General features: G+C 56.7%; 9 protein-coding genes across 9 annotated transcripts; 5 read left to right on the top strand and 4 right to left on the bottom strand.

Annotated features, from left to right (window-relative positions):
• Positions 1 to 1,925: 1,925 nt before the first annotated feature.
• Positions 1,926 to 2,926, bottom strand: TRAVEDRAFT_22759 (uncharacterized protein; the record flags this gene model as incomplete). Its single annotated transcript, XM_008043532.1, has 3 exons — positions 1,926 to 2,023; positions 2,047 to 2,513; positions 2,604 to 2,926. The coding sequence occupies 3 exons, from the start codon at positions 2,924 to 2,926 to the stop codon at positions 1,926 to 1,928; spliced, it is 888 nt and encodes a 295-aa protein (XP_008041723.1).
• Positions 2,927 to 3,960: 1,034 nt separating this feature from the next.
• TRAVEDRAFT_51055 (uncharacterized protein) lies at positions 3,961 to 5,055 on the bottom strand (the record flags this gene model as incomplete). Its single annotated transcript, XM_008043788.1, has 5 exons — positions 3,961 to 4,317; positions 4,374 to 4,436; positions 4,509 to 4,648; positions 4,707 to 4,782; positions 4,840 to 5,055. The coding sequence occupies 5 exons, from the start codon at positions 5,053 to 5,055 to the stop codon at positions 3,961 to 3,963; spliced, it is 852 nt and encodes a 283-aa protein (XP_008041979.1).
• A 386-nt stretch (positions 5,056 to 5,441) lies between these two features.
• TRAVEDRAFT_51054 (uncharacterized protein) lies at positions 5,442 to 6,553 on the top strand (the record flags this gene model as incomplete). Its single annotated transcript, XM_008043787.1, has 4 exons — positions 5,442 to 5,561; positions 5,624 to 5,696; positions 5,754 to 5,920; positions 5,987 to 6,553. The coding sequence occupies 4 exons, from the start codon at positions 5,442 to 5,444 to the stop codon at positions 6,551 to 6,553; spliced, it is 927 nt and encodes a 308-aa protein (XP_008041978.1).
• Positions 6,554 to 7,549: 996 nt separating this feature from the next.
• On the bottom strand, positions 7,550 to 8,706 carry TRAVEDRAFT_131635 (kinase-like protein; the record flags this gene model as incomplete). Its single annotated transcript, XM_008044053.1, has 4 exons — positions 7,550 to 7,869; positions 7,924 to 8,309; positions 8,359 to 8,592; positions 8,660 to 8,706. Coding segments are annotated over 4 exons (987 nt in total), but the record flags the coding sequence as incomplete, so codon positions are not given.
• Positions 8,707 to 9,046: 340 nt separating this feature from the next.
• On the top strand, positions 9,047 to 10,815 carry TRAVEDRAFT_22757 (uncharacterized protein; the record flags this gene model as incomplete). The annotated part of the gene is made up of 2 exons (XM_008043531.1): positions 9,047 to 9,295; positions 9,358 to 10,815. 2 exons carry the CDS (start codon positions 9,047 to 9,049, stop codon positions 10,813 to 10,815), a joined length of 1,707 nt encoding a protein of 568 aa, XP_008041722.1.
• A 1,427-nt stretch (positions 10,816 to 12,242) lies between these two features.
• TRAVEDRAFT_51051 (uncharacterized protein) lies at positions 12,243 to 13,468 on the top strand (the record flags this gene model as incomplete). The annotated part of the gene is made up of 5 exons (XM_008043786.1): positions 12,243 to 12,381; positions 12,441 to 12,919; positions 12,979 to 12,996; positions 13,057 to 13,219; positions 13,275 to 13,468. The coding sequence occupies 5 exons, from the start codon at positions 12,243 to 12,245 to the stop codon at positions 13,466 to 13,468; spliced, it is 993 nt and encodes a 330-aa protein (XP_008041977.1).
• Positions 13,469 to 14,402: 934 nt separating this feature from the next.
• Positions 14,403 to 15,285, bottom strand: TRAVEDRAFT_30887 (uncharacterized protein). Its single transcript, XM_008043606.1, has 3 exons — positions 15,131 to 15,285; positions 14,914 to 15,061; positions 14,403 to 14,776 (listed from the first exon to the last, which is right to left on the bottom strand). The coding sequence occupies exons 1-3, from the start codon at positions 15,245 to 15,247 to the stop codon at positions 14,622 to 14,624; spliced, it is 420 nt and encodes a 139-aa protein (XP_008041797.1). The 5' UTR covers positions 15,248 to 15,285; the 3' UTR covers positions 14,403 to 14,621.
• Positions 15,286 to 16,130: 845 nt separating this feature from the next.
• Positions 16,131 to 16,667, top strand: TRAVEDRAFT_30886 (uncharacterized protein; the record flags this gene model as incomplete). The annotated part of the gene is made up of 1 exon (XM_008043605.1): positions 16,131 to 16,667. A coding segment is annotated over exon 1 (167 nt), but the record flags the coding sequence as incomplete, so codon positions are not given.
• Positions 16,668 to 17,998: 1,331 nt separating this feature from the next.
• TRAVEDRAFT_30885 (uncharacterized protein) lies at positions 17,999 to 18,553 on the top strand. Its single transcript, XM_008043604.1, has 2 exons — positions 17,999 to 18,436; positions 18,503 to 18,553. Exon 1 carries the CDS (start codon positions 18,040 to 18,042, stop codon positions 18,412 to 18,414), a length of 375 nt encoding a protein of 124 aa, XP_008041795.1. The 5' UTR covers positions 17,999 to 18,039; the 3' UTR covers positions 18,415 to 18,436; positions 18,503 to 18,553.
• The last annotated feature ends 597 nt before the right edge of the window (positions 18,554 to 19,150 follow it).

Raw genomic sequence — 19,150 nt, 5'->3', positions numbered from 1 at the left:
ATCACCTAGGGCGGTTGGCCTGCAACATCACTATAATATAAACAGTTAAGAGCAGCACAAGCGGTACTCAGACCAACTACTGGACACCCGGAAGCTTTACATCGTCCCCGAAAGTGCTTGAAGACCTAAATCCATGCGTGTCGTACGAGTGCAGATTGAGAAAAAAACGCCTCGTTAACGACCAGAATCAGCCAGATGATGCCGCCGCAGGGCGGGAGTTGTCTCCACGGGCAGAGACGTTGTCCACAGCCCTGTCAACGGGCCCCAGCTCGGACGGAGACTCCGGTGCGGAAGGAGCTAAGCACGACATGCATCAGTCTTCGTCGTCATTCTGCTGAGCGAATGGGCGTACCCTCATATGCAAGTTCGCCGGTGGCATGAACACTTCGATGGAAAGGAGGCGCGTTGACGATGCACGCTAAGCCATTCATCCTGCATCGCACACATGGCCCTTCCGGGAGGCCGCGGCACGGCACCATTGTTCTAGCACAATCCGCACACTGTGCATGAGCGTGGTGTCAGACGTGTACGTAGCCAGAGACGGGGGGCAAGCACTTACAACACTCCCGTACCGTCGAGGGCAATCTGAATAGGCTGAAGCTATAGCAGCGTACATCCGCTTGGCATGGCTGACGGCTGAGAACGGTTTACCGGACCTGGACGTTGGACCATGAACGAGGCCCGTGCCGCGGTAACGCGGAAGGGGTGGTCCGTGGAACGCAGAGTCAATATCCAACATCAAGACCCGGTGAAGATGCAGAAGTTGTGGTGACTCGGCAGCGGGTCGGTAGGGGTAGTTCGAGGATAACAAGGATACACCCCAAGTCGCCGGATCATAAATCCGTCGGCGAGCCTCCCTCAATAGTGCAAGATACCCATAGTCATAGCCATCGAACATCTGTATCAGGGCGGGAGGAGGGCTGTCGCCTGTAGATGTACCGTTCGCCGAAAATGATCGGGCCGGTCCCACAGGAGTACGCGGGCCACGTGTACCGGCATGCGAGTTCCCAGCAGAGGAAAAGTCTGGAGTGCTGTACATAGGCTGCGGCGGCGGGGGCTGAGGAGCGGACCTTGATGCCCGGTCTGGTAAGTGTACTTGAAAGGCATATTTAGAGCACGGCATCGAAACGGACAGCGTATATCAAACGAATAGGACGCACTGCGTACGGTCAACTTGCGTGTGGTATCGGACGGCTCCGCAAAGGGAATTATTACTCCAGGTGCGCGGAGAAGGCCGGCGTCCACAGCAGCGTCTGGTGGAAAGCTGGGTCGAAATGACGCCGAACAAACGTCTGTTGGGGCTCGGGGATGAGGAGTAAGTGTCTGTGGACTACCGACTCCCAGACATGGTCGGTTCCCGGTCGAAGACTGCGATTCCAGAGGTGGCTCATGGCACATCGGAGTCACCGGCTTCCAGGCTAGTGAACCCACTGAGAACAGGCTTAAGATCTCTGCGGTAGACGAGGGGAAAATCCTGATAGCAGACGTACCTCCATAATCGATGACAAGGAGGGCGTGTAGCGTGGTCGCTGGTGTCTCTATAGTAGAGTTGGAGTCCTCCGTAACAGGGGCAGGTGTATGTCCGGGCCGACACGTCTATCAGTCATATACGAAAACCATGATCAAACTCACGCAAACGGTGTATTCTTGCCAGTGCACGGTTGTATCTCACCGTAAGCTGTGCCTGCAACATGCAACTAATATCTTGATCGGATGCCCAGGCATAGTCGGCATTTGTCGCTCGCTTTCAGACTTGTCGATAAGCAGGAATGAGATCGTGAGTAACATGTTAAATGTTTACTAACCTCGAGGATGTAGTCCAAGATATGAGACGCTGGATCGAATGCCTGTCATGGACCACCGCCCTTATTAGCAATCGAACATCCCTCGAAAAATAGATCGCTCGTACGTTACTCTTTTGTGTTTCATCGAACTCTCCGGGTAGCTCGTCCGGGGGTGGGCTTGGTAGGTCGTGAGGACCCGCAGCGGCGCGTATTATCCTTCGCCGGAAACGGCTTTTCATCTTGAAGTAATTCAAGAAGATACATTGGTCGAACGCGTCTTTGACGCTCGTATTGGGAGCCGCGGCTAGAGGATCTGGTTCGTGTTCAGCGGCGGCTCTCCCTCGGGGACCCCAGCGGTGGAAGGTGACAGGAAGCTCGCATTTGGACAGTTCGACGGAGAACGCGCCCAATGCTCCCAGGGAGGGCACTCCGGCGGAAATGCTCAGCTCACCGTCGGCGGAAGAGCTGCTGAACGCGGCTTCAGCCCAAACCGTGGTCTTGGTAAAGCCGTACACGAAGATGAGGTCGCTATCCTGCAGATCGATGCCGAGCTTGTCTGTCGCGAACAGATACCAGTGCTCCAGGTTCTGGCGCATGTATTTTTGAACGGCAAGAGTACAGTCTAGACGCGTTGCATGGCCTGCTTGTTTCAGCATGAGCAAGGCTCCGCTTTGTTCGGTGCACCTGTAGCGCAACAAGGCTTGCGCGCCGCCCTGAGTGGCGGGATCACTGTGAACGCGATCAGGTATCAGTATATGCGATGGTATGATCACGGTCCCCATCGTAGACTTCGAGTGTGCCGCCGTTGAGGTCACTCACCCAATAGTACCCTGGCCTTGGGCGGAGACGGAGTGCATGCCTTGGCTCTGAAGGAGCGGCTGCGTAATCTCGTCTGGGATCTCCGCCACCGACCCGGGAGGAATCTTGAACGGTCGGAAAGGGGTAGGGGTGCCTCTCAAGTTGAGCGGGTCGTTTGCTTCTCGTGTGCAATTGAACAAGAAGCGGAAACGCCCGTTCGACAGGAAACCGACGTCGCCGATGCGTACTTCCCCAAACTCCCGAGATGGCTCCGGCGCCCAAAGGGGGTGTCCGTATCCCAGAGGGAATAGTTTTTCGGCATAGATGTCCCAAGGGGCGACCATAATGGCGAGCGAAGAGGAGAAAGTGCGAGATGGCAAGATGGCAACAAAATCCACGTCGGACGAAAGGTTTATATGGGATCCAGCATGACTCCACCGGTGCGCACTAGTAGTGCACGTAATAATGCCGAGAGCTCGTAAAGAGTTTCGGTGTTCTCCATGCGGTTTATGCCTTGCCTATTTGGACGGATCGTGCGCGGTGCATCCCCTTGCTATGGTCTGTCGGCAGAAACTGGAGTTATAGACTAGGAAAAACAGCAGATAATGAAGTAGAAAGCGATTTGCGCCATGTTGGGTAGGTTGGAAATAGTGGTCAACTTTGGGGAACAGCCGATGCGAAACGAACTCCGAGTGCACTAAGCACTTACCCTCAGGCTGGTACTGGCGGGCCTGATCCCGATATAAGTATGTATGGTTCAGAGACTCGGATACCTATTGCTGCAAAAAATGCCACAGCGGGTAGAAGCACAAGTGCACAGAGGATGCGGGACGAATTTGACGAACCCAGTAGCGCATGGCCGCGAGAGAGCACCGTGGCCGACGCGTCGACTCGCTCTCTGCGTGCTGTCAATTACGCTTCTCGGGAAACGCCGGGCGAGCGCTCCTCTCCCTTCGCCACCATCTGCCCCTCCCGCGGCTTTCCTGCTTTGCATACCCTGTACTCTTCATCTTTCCCTCCAAACATCTAAAAGCACCGCGGATTCTTTGCCACGCTGCAAGAGCTCAACCTGATAGGATAGGCGGAAACGACAACGACGCATGGGCAGTCGCAGCGTGTCTGCTGCCTATTCCTCCCGCAGGCGGAGGAAATCAAGGTGAGCCCGCAATCCAGGGACTGCGAATGCATTAAGCAAGCGTATAGGGAACTCGTCATGGTGCGTTGGCGTAGAGCAACAACTGGGATCTGCGGCCAGCATCGCGATGCTCACGCGCTTGAAAGACCATGCTGTGACGTCGAGCATTCTGGTGACGATGGATTGTACTCTTGCTACAACATTCACGCGCGCAAGGTAATGCATACGTCGGCTCTATAAACCTCAATTTATGCCAAAGGGGCTTATGAAAGTCATGTCCGCGCTGGCCTTGGGCGTCGCTGCGTTCCACGCATCGCGGATCTCGTCACACCCTCTCTCCACGTTGCGTATGGCCGCGTCGGGTAAGGGTAAGTATGCCGCGCCGACGATCGGGAACGTGGCTGCGAGTGCGACGTAGGGGTTCAATGGCAGGGTGCGGAATGCACGCAGCACCCGCGGGCAGTCTTCGCGCGCAAATGCCGCCGCGGTGATCGCCACCTGGGCCGGTTCGACACCGATGAGCCACGGTATGGATATCTTCGGCATGTGCTGGGGGCGGAAGATGACGAGGTCGAAGAGCATTGGCACCGGTTTATCGGGCTGCGGTCGTAGTCTGTGTGAGCGGTTGTCATTGTCATTTTACGACGGTCTCTTACAGTGCTGTCCTTTGCATGGCTGGAATTTGAGGATTGTACGTGTACGGCATCCGTTAGCTCACTCTGAAGACCGAAGAACGCCGGATCAGGATGCATCCAATCACAATGTCACTCAGGCTGGCCCGTGTTACAGACCTGATCAGCTCGGAGGAGGGAAGGGTTGGATCTCGCGCGCACGCTGGAGCGGCCTGCGTGCCGCATCTCTTCGCGCAGTCCCTCGCAGGGCATGAATCGCCAAACGGCCTCATCGTAGGCGTAGGCGTGCGGTTCGCATACTAGATTGCGGATTAGTACGACCTAGTTGCAATGGGTAGCCCGTGAATGTGTACGAACACATCATGATATTACTAGGCTCATGCGACCGGTAGCTCTGCGGAACGACCCCGAGCTGGACCAACCAGTACACTGGCTGTGATGCGCTGCGTGTTAGGATATACACATGTAGAGCATATCGTGGGATACGCACTTCTACACCTTTACCGTGCTCGGACACCACCCGATGGGTGACGAGGAGTTCCTCCGAGCCACATAGAAGGCATCTGTATTCATCGCGCTTTTCCACAGCCTCGATGATTTCAGGATCTAGAAGTTCCGGAGGGGGATGCTCATCATCGGTGTTGTCGGCATGGAACCGGATGGTGACGGGTCTGTACTTTCGACGCATTGGGCTAACAGTGGCCATGGTCGCGAAACCAGGAAGGAGGTTGACTTGAGAATCTAGAGCGACTACACCTAGCAGCAGAGTTGAGGGCAATTGGACGAAGTACTGGCGTCTGGCAAGCCTTCAGATGCGATTAGGATGACCGTCGTCCAGCCAAGTTGTACGTACTACGTGCACCCACAAATCAAAATGTGTGATGGTCTGATTCCCACAGGAACCTCGTGGACGGCCTCAATGTCCCGGCGCCCGGGGAGAATTTCGCCTCTCTCCACCACACCCCTCGACGTCGACTGGTATCTCGCAACTTGGATCATCGCAAGCTGCCTTCCGTGATGTATCACAAGTTCAACGACAATACGTTGCACAACGACTCGCAAACTGAAAACACTTCCAAAACCCTATCAAAGATGTACCACGGCCTGTGTCCATTTTGCCCCGTACCGTCCGACATTTCGAGATCGTCGTCATCCTTGACCAGCCCCAGCCAATACCGGATCATCTCTTCGTCTCCCAAGGGCGATGCCGAGGTAGCTATTCAAATTACTAGACGCGGATATTCACACATGCACTAATGCGATGCGCTGTCTAGCTCGCCTGGCTGAAGTTCGCGAACCTAACACCGGTCAATTTCTCTGCGGACAGCTTACAGAATATCATACCGGGTGAGCACGTTTGCTCTGCATATCGGGGCTGCCACTGTAGTGACAGACGATCTGCAGTGTGCGGGGACCACGAGGAAATGCTGTTGCAGGGACGCATCATTCTCTGTCCACCCATTCGCGACCTCCAGAAGTTGCTCATATGGGAGAAGAACGACTGGAGCCGTCGATTGCGTGAACAGTACGAGGATCGCACACCTAGCGCGAGAGTAACCACTCCGGTGGAGGTGAGCACACACATCTTGCTGTAGTACTTGCACTGAACGTTCGTTCGCCTTGACCGTGACGTGCAGGAGCTCAGCGGCAATCTGAGTTGCCTTTGGATCACCTCCGATCCCGTTCTCTTTAACGAGCTCGCCGACTTCAGCATCGAATGTACGTGGTACACCGCATCGGAAGATACACCCCATCCGGCCTTTCCACAGCACGTTCACTACCTCAAAGAATGGCAACCTTCATGGACTCCTCGGAAGCAGGCCTCAAAACGCGCCGTTCGATGGAGCGCACCGTGCTTAGACGAGCTCATCCCCAAGGACGACCGCCGTACTACAGACGAACCGCTGCCGCTGTTCGACATGGAGTTCACCTTCAATCGCGGGCAGGTGCGCGTGAATCCGTTTGCCACCATCGTCTGGGCGCTGGAGATGCTCGGGGGTGCATACTCGCCTCCATTTTTGTTCTACACGGAAGGTACAGACACGGGCAGCTGCACGGAGCAGGTGCCGGTGGGAAATCCGACCGAGATTTACCGGAGGCTCCTGCGCGAGCTTCGGGATCTGTACTCAAGAACAGACGAGGATTTGCAGAGGGAGCGTCGTGTGAGGGCAGAGGTCGCAGAAATCTGTGCGCACGCGGAATGAGGCCCGAACTGCTGGCATCCAGGTCAGTACGGCATCGCCTCGAGCTCAGTCTACTGGAGAGTTTCTGCTGATCGAGTTTTCCATGGCCAGAGATTCATCGTACAGACGATGAGTATACACCAAATATTGTCCTAGTAGTAGTACGTAGGCGAGGGATGCGTGACTGGCAGGATGTTGCGCTAGACGAATGAACTCAAAATACTACGGGATCAATCGAACCAAAGCATAGCTATGCGAGACAGGAAAGTGGTACACGAGGGGCCTCACTGTACGGTACAACTCCCTCCATCTCGGTCGCGCCCCTTCTGGCGGTGGCTCGGGGGCGCTGGGGGCCCGCTTACGAGCCTCGGGTCGTCTCGTTCCGCCCCTGCTTCAGATGTCGTAGACATCGCCGAGAACGAAGTCATGCTCGACAGCCCGTCGGACCTGAACCCCGATGCAAGGCTACTGTGCTGATTGCTCGACGTGCTCGCCGACGTGGTAGCTGCGCTGCGCATGCTGGTCGAGTTGAGGGACGTCCTGCCGCTCGAAATGAAGTGTGGGCGGCCCTTGTCGAGTGAAGTCGTAGACCATTGGTCTCGGTATACAGTAGGCGGAGGCCGCGAGCGATCGAATGCGGAAAAGCCTTGGAACGCTGAGCGCGAATGGGCTATGTAGTTCTGGTGCCCCTGGACGTGGGGCTCAGCAGAATGTAAACTATCGCGTTGTGACAAGCCGCCATCGGATGTTTGGCTGGTAGGGCCAATGGGCGGTCCGTCTTGTGCTGCGGCAGCAGGGATGGCCATGGGGGAAGAACTGCTGTTCTCCGCGTACTTTGCGAAATTCAGCAGCTGAGCACGGAGGTCGCAGCTGGGTGGGGCGTTGCCCGAACACCGCGCGTGGGCAATGAGACTGCACTTTTCACAGAGCACCGCATACTTCTTGACGCTCTGCAGACAGACCTTGCAGATGACCGCTGGGTTCCAACGTCAGTAGATGAATCGCACTACGGCCATATTACGTACATTTGCTGAATGTTACTTTGACAAAGCTATGTTCACGAGGTGAAATTGGCTCTGTGTCGTTCGATAGCCTTCGCCGTGGCGGGGAGCTGGCCAGGTCGAGAGGGTTCGAGTGTTCATCCGTGGACGACCGGTTAGAGTCACGCATCTCCAAATCCGCCCCAGCGTACTTCTTGAGCCAGTCATGCTCCAAAAGTTGTTCAGCATTTGGTCGCTTGATAGGATCCCTATTGAAGCACCATTTCAAGAAGCTCTGCAGGCTTTCAGAACACTCAGGCAGCGGCGGTCGTTCGTCCTCTACGATACGGAACATGACTAATAGGCAAGCAACTTTTAGCGGTAGTGCCTGGGGACAACGAAAAGACGTACCGGAGATGATGTTAGAAATATCAGCATACGGAGGCCTACCAGTCAGCAACTCGATGACGGTGCACGCGAGCGACCAGATGTCCGACTTCGTTAAAACGCCCTTAAGCTCGATGACTTCGGGCGCCATCCAGTTGGGCATGGCCGCGACGTGCTTCATCTCCCGCTCCATTGCCCTCACGTTCAACGAATTCCCAAAGTCAGACAGCTTGACATTGCCGTTCTTTGTCGTCAGAATGTTCGCTGCCCTCAAATCGCAGTGCACGACGTCGTTCTGATGCAGGAAGTGCAGACCCTCCAGGATCTTCACGACGTAGTTTGCTACGAGTCGCTCGTTGAGCTTCCCGAACGCCTTCAGGGTCTGTCCTAAGGACACATTCTCCACATACCTAGGTGCCAAACCATGTCAGTCCACACTTCCCGTGCCACAGCGAGTACTCGAGAACATTCTCGAGAACAATGTTGAGCCAAGTGTCGTCCCGGGACATGCCCTCGTACTGGACAATGCTCGGATGCGAGAGGTACCTGATGAGGTCGACCTCCCTCATGAGCTGGGAAATCTCGTCCTCCTTCAAGCCCTCGAGTCGGATCCGCTTGACTGCCACTATCGTCCTGGTGTTCAATTCCAGTGCTCTATAAACTGAGCACTGCCCACGGCCGATGCCAGTGCGGCTGCACAGCTGCTGCAAACAAAATGCGGTAAGCTCGCGGACCGGGGAATGGGGACATATAACTAAACTAGCCACTCATAAATTGTGTTGGGGCCTTGCCGTCTTCTCGTACAATCTGTCGGATCCGGGGCTGCAAGCGAAGCTACGCGACATCATGCGGCCTTGAGCGCCTATTCTGTAGTGCCGACGTCTCGACTCTCGACGAGGTTGGACCAAAACTATAATCACCTACTCTCACTCTGAACGTTTACTGCTATCGTTTTGGTCACATTTGTCTGGCCACCGCAAGGCGACTGCAGTACTCTGGCGCCCGTCTCTCAGCAATAGCTCTCCGAGGGTTGACCAGACTCCGACACGTCAAACGGCGTGCCAGCAGTAGCAACTCGTTGCCGCCTAGCACGAGGACCATGATTTGCTCCCTCTCTAGAGAGACCATATCGTTGATATGCTGGAATATGGTTTGCGGCCGGGACCCCACAGTGTCTCCAAAAGAACTGCTGCATCTCGCGCGAACCAGTCGTTACCTCTCCGAGCCGGCCCTCGACGTCATTTGGCACACGTTGCCCTCCATATGGCCCGTGCTTCTCCTGCTCCCCAAGGACCTGTTTCTACTACGCCACATAGAGATAGAAGATGAAAATGAAGAAGAATTTTCAAGCATTTACAAATCCTTCTTCGAATATGATCGGGGAAGGTGGGAATTTGTAAGTCCTGGACACTAGCTTCCTTTGGACGCGCTCGCTGACCTTTTGTACCGTGTTTGTAGACATTCCTCCGTGAGCCCATTCTGGACGACTTCCTTCTCTGGACCAAGTATTCGAGCCGTGTTCGCAGTGTCGATTCAGATGCTATGAGTGACTTCCTCGGCTTCCTTTCGTCTGACACCGTCAACACGCTGCAGCACCACTGCCCAAAGCCGTTCCTACCAAAACTGGCCACACTCTCATACTCGGAGCGTACTTTTTCCAAAAGCGACAGTGTTTCCCTCCCCGCCAGTTTCCACTTCTCGCCCAACCTCAAAGTGGTGGACATCACTGTCGCTACACATCCCGACCCCGACCATCTACGTGACATCATCAACGACATGGCTCTTCTGGCACCGCACGTAGAGGAGCTATCGCTCTTCAGATACACGCATCACTACTTCTTATCGCGTCAATCCAAGACGTATAAGCCGTGCCTTCGCGGAATCGAGACCTCCCAGCTATACTGTCTGACCAGCTTTCATGCAGTTGGGCTCTTCGTAGCATTCGACGCGTTACTCGGCCTTGGAAGGCTACCCCATCTTCGGAAGCTCGTCGCCCAACCACAAATTGAACCACACGATTGGGCCGCTGCCTTCCCTCATGGGAGACGGGACGGGTTCTTCCCCGCACTTCAACAGCTTAAACTGGACGGCACGCACGCGAACCACGAGTGTTGTATCGCACTTGTGGGCGCCATCGCTCCTACGTCGCTCTACTCCGTTTTTCTCGATCTGCGCTGGCCAAGAGGAAGCCCCGCTGAAGCACTATTCACGGCTCTCTGTGCTGCCCTGGGCGGCATTCCCTCCCCAGATACCCTCCAAGAAATCAAAATCTCCCTGGGTCGTGCCAGCTTCGGAGACGGCAACATCTACCATTCCGCATGCTTTGAGCCGCTTCTCTCTCTCGGCGCTCTCCGTTCTCTGCGCGTCGATGGCGGTCCCAGAGTCGTTGTGGACGATGCCATGCTGTATGCAATGTCGCGCGCGTGGCCCGCCATCCGCACCCTCCGATTTGTATGGTCACCCGTCATCGGTGGCCAATCCGACCCTTTTGATTGGCACGAGTCTGGGTATCGTCCGCCAGCACCCGATGCACCGGACCGCCCGCGGGCAACCCTGGCGGGCCTTGTACCGCTTGCGCTGCGCTGTGCGGATCTGGACGATCTCGAGGTCGCCATCGACATGCGCATCGTCCCGAGCTTCGACAGCCACCAGCGCCCACCCGTCTTCCTCACGACCCCGAACTTGTGCAAGGTGAAGACGCTCCAAACTGCGGGATGCGTGCCCGGCGACCCGTGGGCGGTCGCGATGTTCCTTTCGCTTGTACTCCCACAGCTACACTACATCAATTCGAGCCCGCCTTACTGCAGATGGGAGCAGGTGCAGGACTATCATGCGAAGCTTACGGCGCTGCGCTGGCAAGAACGAGACTGGGGCTTTGATAATGGGAAGGACATGAAAACCCCGGTCTACCCGTAATGTGATGTATGGCTTCATTGGGACTATGTATATAGTTACGGCAGAATGCGGACATCCTGCCGTCCTCGGATGCTTCACCCCGCGCTCCTCAGTAAACGCCGAATTAGGGGGCCCGACAAAGAACTCGGAATATAGCGCACCGCGGCGGCGCCGGTTCTGTATATTGCTATTTGGAAAGGAAACACAGCCGCATCGACCGCGGGGCCCCGGTAGAGCAGAAGGCAGAGGACACCTGTTATGAATCCCCCGGATGATAAACCATAACTTTAAGTATTCTTCTGTGTCTACACGATTGGTGGCGCTGATGTATATGGTTGACATTGAGGTGCAGTCACGCAGAGCGGCGCGTTCCGTCCACGGTCTTCACGCACGCCACATTCGTACGGCCCCCTACGCATGGGCCCCTACGTACGCCCCGATGATTCCTGTTATATCCACTCGGTGTGGCTGATATTCAGGTGTATATGGGATCCGTGTATCTACAGACGCCTTCCTCCCCTGCACGGCCCCCCTGCACGGCCCCTTACCATCGTGCGCCCCGATTTGCTGTGCGTATATTTCCCAAAAGAATTCCCTAATCCCGAGGCAGGCGACCCAAGGGCTCGTATCTGATACATACACCGTACAAGGTTCGCTCAGCGGCGGGGCACCGCCCAAGACTGACCCAGAACGCCGCAGCAGTAGGGCATCAATCACTGGCCCTCGACTCCCCTCGACCTACGCTTCCCATTCTAAGCCCTATCCTGAACTCTCACTGGATCCGAGCCACATATTCTCACCGAACCAAGGCCAACTATGCGATGCTCTATATCTAGGCGTCTCCCTCCCGCTCATGTCCAACAAGGAACTATCACAATATGATCGGCCCACGGGATCCTGGAGTACTCGCGCAGTTAACAGCTACCTTCCGCACTGTTTTCTCCCTACCCCACCGATGCCGCGGACCCTGGGACGCTCTCTAGCTCGCGTCTTCCGCCCCGCACATGCTCTGGCAACAGTCGTGATTGCAGAGCTTCCGTACCCTCCAAATCACGCACGGCGGCGACAGTGGCGGTCCACCACTGGATATCAGAAGCTCATAGCCTGTGCTGTAAAGGTATGTACCTGCAAAAGCGACCGTTGTGATCTGACGTCCGGTGCCCATTTCTCCGTAGGAGAAACACTATCAAGCTGGTAGCAGGAGTTTAAACTGATAAACCTTAATGTGCGAACTTTGTACTAGACAATTATGGCCGGCGCCGTCTCGTACTCGGAAATTTGCCACACCTGCCACTTTTCACTCCCTTTATTGTTCCATCAGGTCTGCACTTCCCACTTGCACTCCGCAGTAGTGCGACTTGGCGCGGTATATATACCCGCGCGTATTAGCACCGGTCCTCAGCCAGCTCCCGAGTCTGCATCCGTACGCGGGGCCACACTAATCCAACATGCAATTCTCGACTTCTCCCTCGTGTACCACAAACGACGCAGCAGGCGGCAGTACTCCTAGCCGCAAAGTCTACTATGCTGCAGTGGTCGATCCCTCTCCGGAACCGCTATATATCATGTCTCGCTCTGCGCTCCTAGGTACGTCTGGGTATTCAATCACTGCCAGTGCAACTGAGGCTCTAGAGCTTCCTGCATAGGCATCATTCACAACCGCAGCATCCCTCAAATGCTTGACAACTCGTTTCCGGGATTCGACTCGATTCCGTCCTTCCACGTTGCGGCCACACGCAACACTGTGGATCAACAGCCGGCTTCTCCGTGGCACTTCGGAAGTGAAGCCTTCAATTACTCATTTGCGAACGACCCTGCCCCGTGTGCCGCGTCGTCAACCTGCGAACTAGCAATGCCCCTTATTGCGGGGGGATCCTATAACAGCTCCCCTCAACTTTCCCCGGACCCTGAGCAAATTGGTGGGGGCGCCGACAACAATGGTTCCCGTCTTCTACCGTCTATCCCAGCATTCCTTGCCGCAGAGAATTCAGAGACTTCCCTAACCGCTATATTCCCTCACGCCGACAGACCAACGGAGCACCGCGCCCCCGCTGACGTTTTCCCCCGGAATCTCCATACAACTCGGGCACCCCGAACACAGAGCGGCCGGAGTCGCACCGGTGCTGTAAGTCCGCAGCTGCAATACGGCCCCGGGACGGTACACTAACAGCCTCCTGCACACAGTGCGAGTGCTGCTACCAGGTGCGGAAGCGATGCGGGCCTGGGGAGAGCCGTCCGTGCTCGCGCTGCACACGAATGCAGCTGGAGTGCGTGCCGCGCGAGCGCCCTCCCCGGGCACCCCGCCGCCTTGGTGGTCGCACTCCTACCGCAGGTCGCCCCCGCAACACTCTCGGTGGGAATTTTAGCATGGACACGGACGAATATGGAGGGCTATGCGATAGTCAGCCCCAGGCCAAACTGCGCAGTAAGTCCCTTGCACCCCATGCTGCCTTTCCTTCCTCATAAATATCTGGACGCAGGGGTGGCTTCGGACACGATTCCTGCCGCTCATGACTGGGTCGATCTCGAGTCCCATGGGCGTCCCGCGTCGATTTCATCGCTACACCCTGCCGACGATCCTACCTATTTCGACTACGCCGCATACTACGCGGAGGTCTTCGGTGGACGTGCTGAGCAGTCCTCAAAAGGATGCCCCTGGCGTATCCCGGGATAGAACATTGGAGAGAAGCTGTCTTGGGGTCTCTGTATCCGATACAAATACATTCACAGAAGGAAAGACACATGTATATTACTGGACTGGCAGCAGAGGACAGTCCGTTCTACGGGGAGACTGGGTCTCTATACCCTTGTACTTTTCCCCGTTCTTGTCCACCCAATCCCTTTCCTGACAGCGCCAGTCTTCAATCTCTTCCCATATATTGATTAACACATCGTAACCATCGATTGAGTCTAGATTCGACAGCTCCAGCTACAGGAACTTGGACGCGACCGCCCACGGGTCCCTACAGACACACTCCGCCGTGCGCAGTGCCCTCAGCGGGCACGCGTTGTTGGGGTTGTTTAGAAATACGGGCGGACCCCAGTGCCCGTCGACGTTTGCCATGACACGCATAGCAAGCGTGGCCTCCAGCTTCTCCAGCGCCGTGCAGCGCCGCGCGAGCGCAACGAGGCCCGCGACAGTCGGTCCGTGTGGCTTACTAGTTCGCACTGGCCGCGGGACGACACGTCCGAGGCGCTGTCCGCCGCTCTCTGCACCGCTCCGGCGGCCTTCCCTGTCGCGGGACGGTCCAGAGCATCAAGATCATACTCCCCTCCGCCCGTCAGGAAGAGCCTTTCAGCGCGGAGAAGAAGCCGTCGTGCCTCCCATAGAGACGCGGCACCCATTCGCTTGCCTTCGACCGTGACGGTCAACTTGAACTCCCGGAGCTGCGGGAGCGCCCCGAGACCGCACGCGATGGTCATGTCGCACCACTTTTCCTGGACGAAGCTGGCGAAATAAGACAGCCGGCTGCCCCAAATGACCCTGACACGCAAACCAGAGATACCACGTTTAGCATCTGCCGGAGACGGACCACGGACTGTACTTCTCCCTCCCCTACAGACATCGACGGCAGCACAGGCCACTCGAAAATCGTGCGAACTAGGCAGAACGTAACGATGAATTAGTTTACTATACACAGCACGGGACAACGATCAAACCGTGACACACGAGGAACCCCGATGTCCATCCAAAGGAAAGTGAGCCATGACACGAAGACAGAGGAAGCCGCTGTACGGAGAAACTAGGAACAGCCACCCACATATACGATACAAGTTCCGCGATCCAGATATGAACTGCCGGCAAGGATAACAAGTAGCACTTGAACCTAACTCTGATAAGCATCCCGCGTGCCCACTGCACCCCTCACGCATCGCTCGGAGCGCCCGCTCGGAACGCCCACTCGGAGCGCCCGCTCGGAACACCTACTCCTGCCCGGAGGACACGGCATGCCCAGCCGTCGGCGTGCGCGGGAGCCGTCCGCTGGACGCCGCCTCCGCGAGCGAAATATCCGCCCCCACAGCCGTCTCGGCCGGAACGGGGACCGCGTCTACACACGACCACCAACCGATCCTTCAGCCAACGCCCAGATGCGCGAAGACACAACACAAAATACTAACCATGCAGCGCGAGCCCCTCCGCGCCGACGACGTCGCGCGCCCTGCGCCCCGCCCGCTCGCGCTCGACGCACACGAGCCCGCAGTCCGTGCAGCGCTTGCACGGGCGCTCCCAGCCGCACTTCTTGCGCGAGCGGTAGCAATGTGTGCACTATCTCGCGCGCACCGTCACCGTTAAAAACGCACTCCGCGCAGTCAGAGCGAGGATAGCAAGACTTACGGCGGGGGCGCGCAGCGTGGTCATCGCGGGCGCTTCGCTAGCTGGGGAGCGCGCAGCGGACGGCGTGTCATGCGTGTGGACGGAGCGGTCCGGCGCCGGGTGCAGATGCGAAGACATTTGGGATATATAGGCCTGTGCTGCAGATGGGCTATAGGTAGACGGGGTATTGGCCGATAGCATGCCTGCATGAGCGGCATAGGGCAAGTTAGGGCTCGGGGACGGAAGGGAAGAGTTCCAGTGCTGGGTGGGGTACAGGTATTGTGTGCCGCCGGATGATGGAGTAGCCTCGTAGCCGTACCCGGGCCCCGATGCGTATGTTGTCGAGCTAGGCACAGAATCGGGGAGGGGGTCGCTGCGAGGGACGGAGAATGACTCGAGCAGAGGCTGGAAGACGTCCGATGGAGAGAAAGGACCTTGAACGGAGAGAGGTAGATCGCCCGTGAGTTGCGGGATATCGGAGTGATGGGGCATATAGAAAGCCTGCTGAGGGTCCTGGACGATCGCAGTGTTCCTACCGCGTAGCAGATCTTGGAATTGCGCTCAGGACGCGTCCAGGGTCGAACGAACAGAGCCAGAGGTCAGGACGTACCACATAGCGTCGATTGCGGGACTATGTAGAAGGGCTCCGAAATCGGTCCCATAGCAAAAATGCGAGCGGGAGTAGAAGATTGAAAGGCAGCCTCTTGGGACTGCGCTGCAGTGCCGGTGTAGTACTCCATCTGGATAGAGCTTGGCGAGTATTGAGGAGGATGGGGGGTCGGAGCACTTATGAGGAGCGGGTGTGGCGGACGATTTCGTACTCAGACGCATACTCCTGGCGCTTCTTGCGTGCGAACGTCATCTAGACGCCGACGGACGTGAGGCGAGATGAACACCGGAACACCGAGCGCAACCTAGTCGATTGCTCCTAGGATTGCCTCATCACCAACAACCAGATACGTATCGCAAGGCAGGGCTTAGACGCCGCACGCTTGTTAGGCTCAATTTGTTACGGTGGGTGCTGCTAGATCAGAGCAGAGCATGGGTATACGGCCGCCCATACTGATGATCCGGCCTTATAACCACGCACTCTCTCATCTAATGAGATCGAGACCTTCCAGAAACCGGATAATGGGTCACGTAGCATCCAGCGAGAACAGCGCTGGCCAGACGTCGAAGATGCGATGCGGTACGGCACAATAAACATTGGCGCGTGGCGTCGCAGAAGATGCCGCCCGCGCTCCCGCCCGACGTCGGATGGCCCGTATACGCCGGCACCGTACCGCAAGAAATAGCGGGCGCCGGGCGGGAGACATGGGCGCAAGGACAGGCCAGGATGACCCAAGGTAGGTCGGTCCTAGGAGGCCCCTCCTCGGTCCATCCCCTAGGCTATGAGCTGATATCTCATGTACTTTAGGGTTTTGCCCATGCAGGCTCTGGCAAGAGACGCCCTTGCCAAAGCAATATGTGATACCTCCTTCTTATCCAGAGCGTCCAATTCACGGGGAACGCTCGATCCTATTCGGCGGATGTCGACGTTCCGCATCCTCCCACCCCGCGCCCCGCCCCGTCCCCAAGAATGAGATAACTGCAAAAGCTTACCTAAGTGCGGTTGATAGGTCTCCGTACGGGACGAGCGCACGCATTACGCTAACGTCCTCCATACCATCTAGCACCCGTCGTCCCTACGGTCACGACCAGCGGTTGCTGTACCGTCCAAGGATTGGATAGACATGTAAGCACTGGATTGCAGTGTATTTTGCCGGAGTTGACGAATGTTTGCCCATGTAGGACCCGTATCTCCAGCAGGCCGCGAGCGAGAACAATAGATGATTGGAGGCGTCGGAGTGAGTCGCCTGCGCCGAGGCAAGAGCTAGGCCAGGCCAGCAGAGCACAGCAAACATCATGCCGCCCAGAATATAGCCATGGGATCAGAGGATGAGCGCGAGAAGAGGAAGAGGGACTGGGGCAGACGCAGATATCGCTGAGAGCGCAGAGAGAGAGGGCGGGAGTCAAACAGCCCCACCCCCGTCCCCCAGGTCCACACCGCCCAGCCCAGACCACAGTCCAGGTCTGGGCTCCTGTAAGCGGTGCGGCTTCTGATTGGCTGGTCAACTGTGTAGGCGTTGTGCCAGCCAATAGCACTTGTGCTCTGTGATTGGACGGCTATCCCAGCCAATCGTGTAGAGCGCTAAACGAAACACATGCCACAACGGGCGCCACAAAGCCCCGACTTGTGGGCCAACTCGTTTCTCGTCCATCGACGCTCGCTACAACGAGCTCGAGGTACCAGTGAGCCCGTCTGCTGATGCAGCGCAAAGGTGTTCCATTTAAAGCAAATTCTCAGCTATCTCCCACACCGCATTCTGAACACGCATCCTATAGCAATCGTCCAGAACATTTGGAGCCAGCAGTCATCCAAGCCTTGCAAAATCGCGATCGATCTCAGTGCCTTCTGTGCGGGTCCCCCGACTCCGTCGTCTCCCACCGTCTCGCTCTCATGGTATAACGGCGGCTGACTTCGGTTTGCCTTATCCCGCAGCCTGTATACTGGCTCAAAGCGCTCAAGCTACTCCCGGAGGACTATAGCATGCATGATCTGACGAACCTCATGTCCCGTTCGTACAGATCTGCGCGCTTCTCGGCGGGGGTTTACTGACGCCGGGCAGCGTGTGCGCAGCACGCGTATACCTACGACGAAGCCGTCTGGAGAGTCGTCCCGTTCGAAGGCGCACGGGCGGAGATGGTACATGCATGTCGCCCCGGCCTGCAAGATGACCCCGAAAAGGACGCAGATCATGCAACAGCCAAGACCGCCACCGTAAGAGCTTGTCCTGTCACATCTCACGGAGGACTTCAAGTGATAGCTAACACCCAACGCGCCAACAGGACCGCGGCCTCTTCAACCTCGTCATCTTCCGCCCCAGCACATGCCCGACCTAGACATCCCGCGCCCCGCCGGTCCACCACCCGCCGCTGCCATCCCCGCAGCCGCGTTCAAACGCGCAGACTGCGTCCGCGTCCTGCGTGCGTGGCGCACGCTGCCGCTGGACCCCTACATCGCGCTCGCCGCCACGCCGAGCGTGGCGGGTTCGGTGTACGAACCGCGGCCGGACGAGGCGCTGCGGCGCGTCGAGGCGGACTGCGACAGGATTCGCGAGGTGTGGAATGGCGCCGCGCCGAAGGCGTTTCGGGGTATGTCGGCCCGTGACGACTCCTCTGCGGGCGAGTGTGCGAGTGGTGGAAGCGGGACGCCGCCGCGGCTGTGTCAAAGCGCTTCGAATTTGAAGTTTGCGCCCGAGTGAAGCTCGGTTCTGCGCTAGCCATGTAAGCCCTGCCATCGCCATCCCATTTCCGCGCTCACAGATCGCCGCTCTTCTTGCCACGCTATAGTCGCGCATCAGGAAACCCCTCCCGCCAAAATTTCAGTAAAATACGCGAAAAACATTGAACTGTGGGCATTTTGGTCATTTTGATGATTCCATTGAAAAACAGTTCATTTGAAGGTCCCCCTCATAATTTAGTGAATCACAGCGCTTTTCACCGTTTTACGTGCTCTTTTTGTGTCGGTTTACGGCTTTACACAGATTATCATGCATTTCATTTCGGACACATTCTGCGCGCCGGGACAACCTCAAGATCGATGTAAAATGCTGAAAATTTGGCGGGAGGGTTTTCCTGATGGCCGTGCAACTCGGAGGGAAGTACTGCTGAACGCGTATGCAGGCCACATATCCGGACATGCCGCAATTGCTCATCCTCAAGAGTATAATGGATGTTTAGCACTTGAGAAAGGGATTGGATATCAGTGATACAGCGGGACGTACACTATAGGGAGGGTTGTATAGATAGTAGACATGTATGAAGCGATACGTGGTACGATACTGAAAGTCTATTGTAGGCGAATCGTGAACCCGCGCCTCCATCGAGTGCGATCAGGGATGAAGTCCTAATCCTAATGAAGTACAAGTATATGGCACTAGAGTCGCTCAGGAATCTGACCTTGCTGGCTCCGGGATGAATGCTGGACGGAAGGGTGTC

The sequence above is a fragment of the Trametes versicolor genome, assembly GCF_000271585.1.
Source record: "Trametes versicolor FP-101664 SS1 unplaced genomic scaffold TRAVEscaffold_10, whole genome shotgun sequence".
In the NCBI taxonomy this organism is placed as follows: domain Eukaryota; kingdom Fungi; phylum Basidiomycota; class Agaricomycetes; order Polyporales; family Polyporaceae; genus Trametes; species Trametes versicolor.
This window is presented reverse-complemented; position numbering and strand designations above follow the sequence as displayed.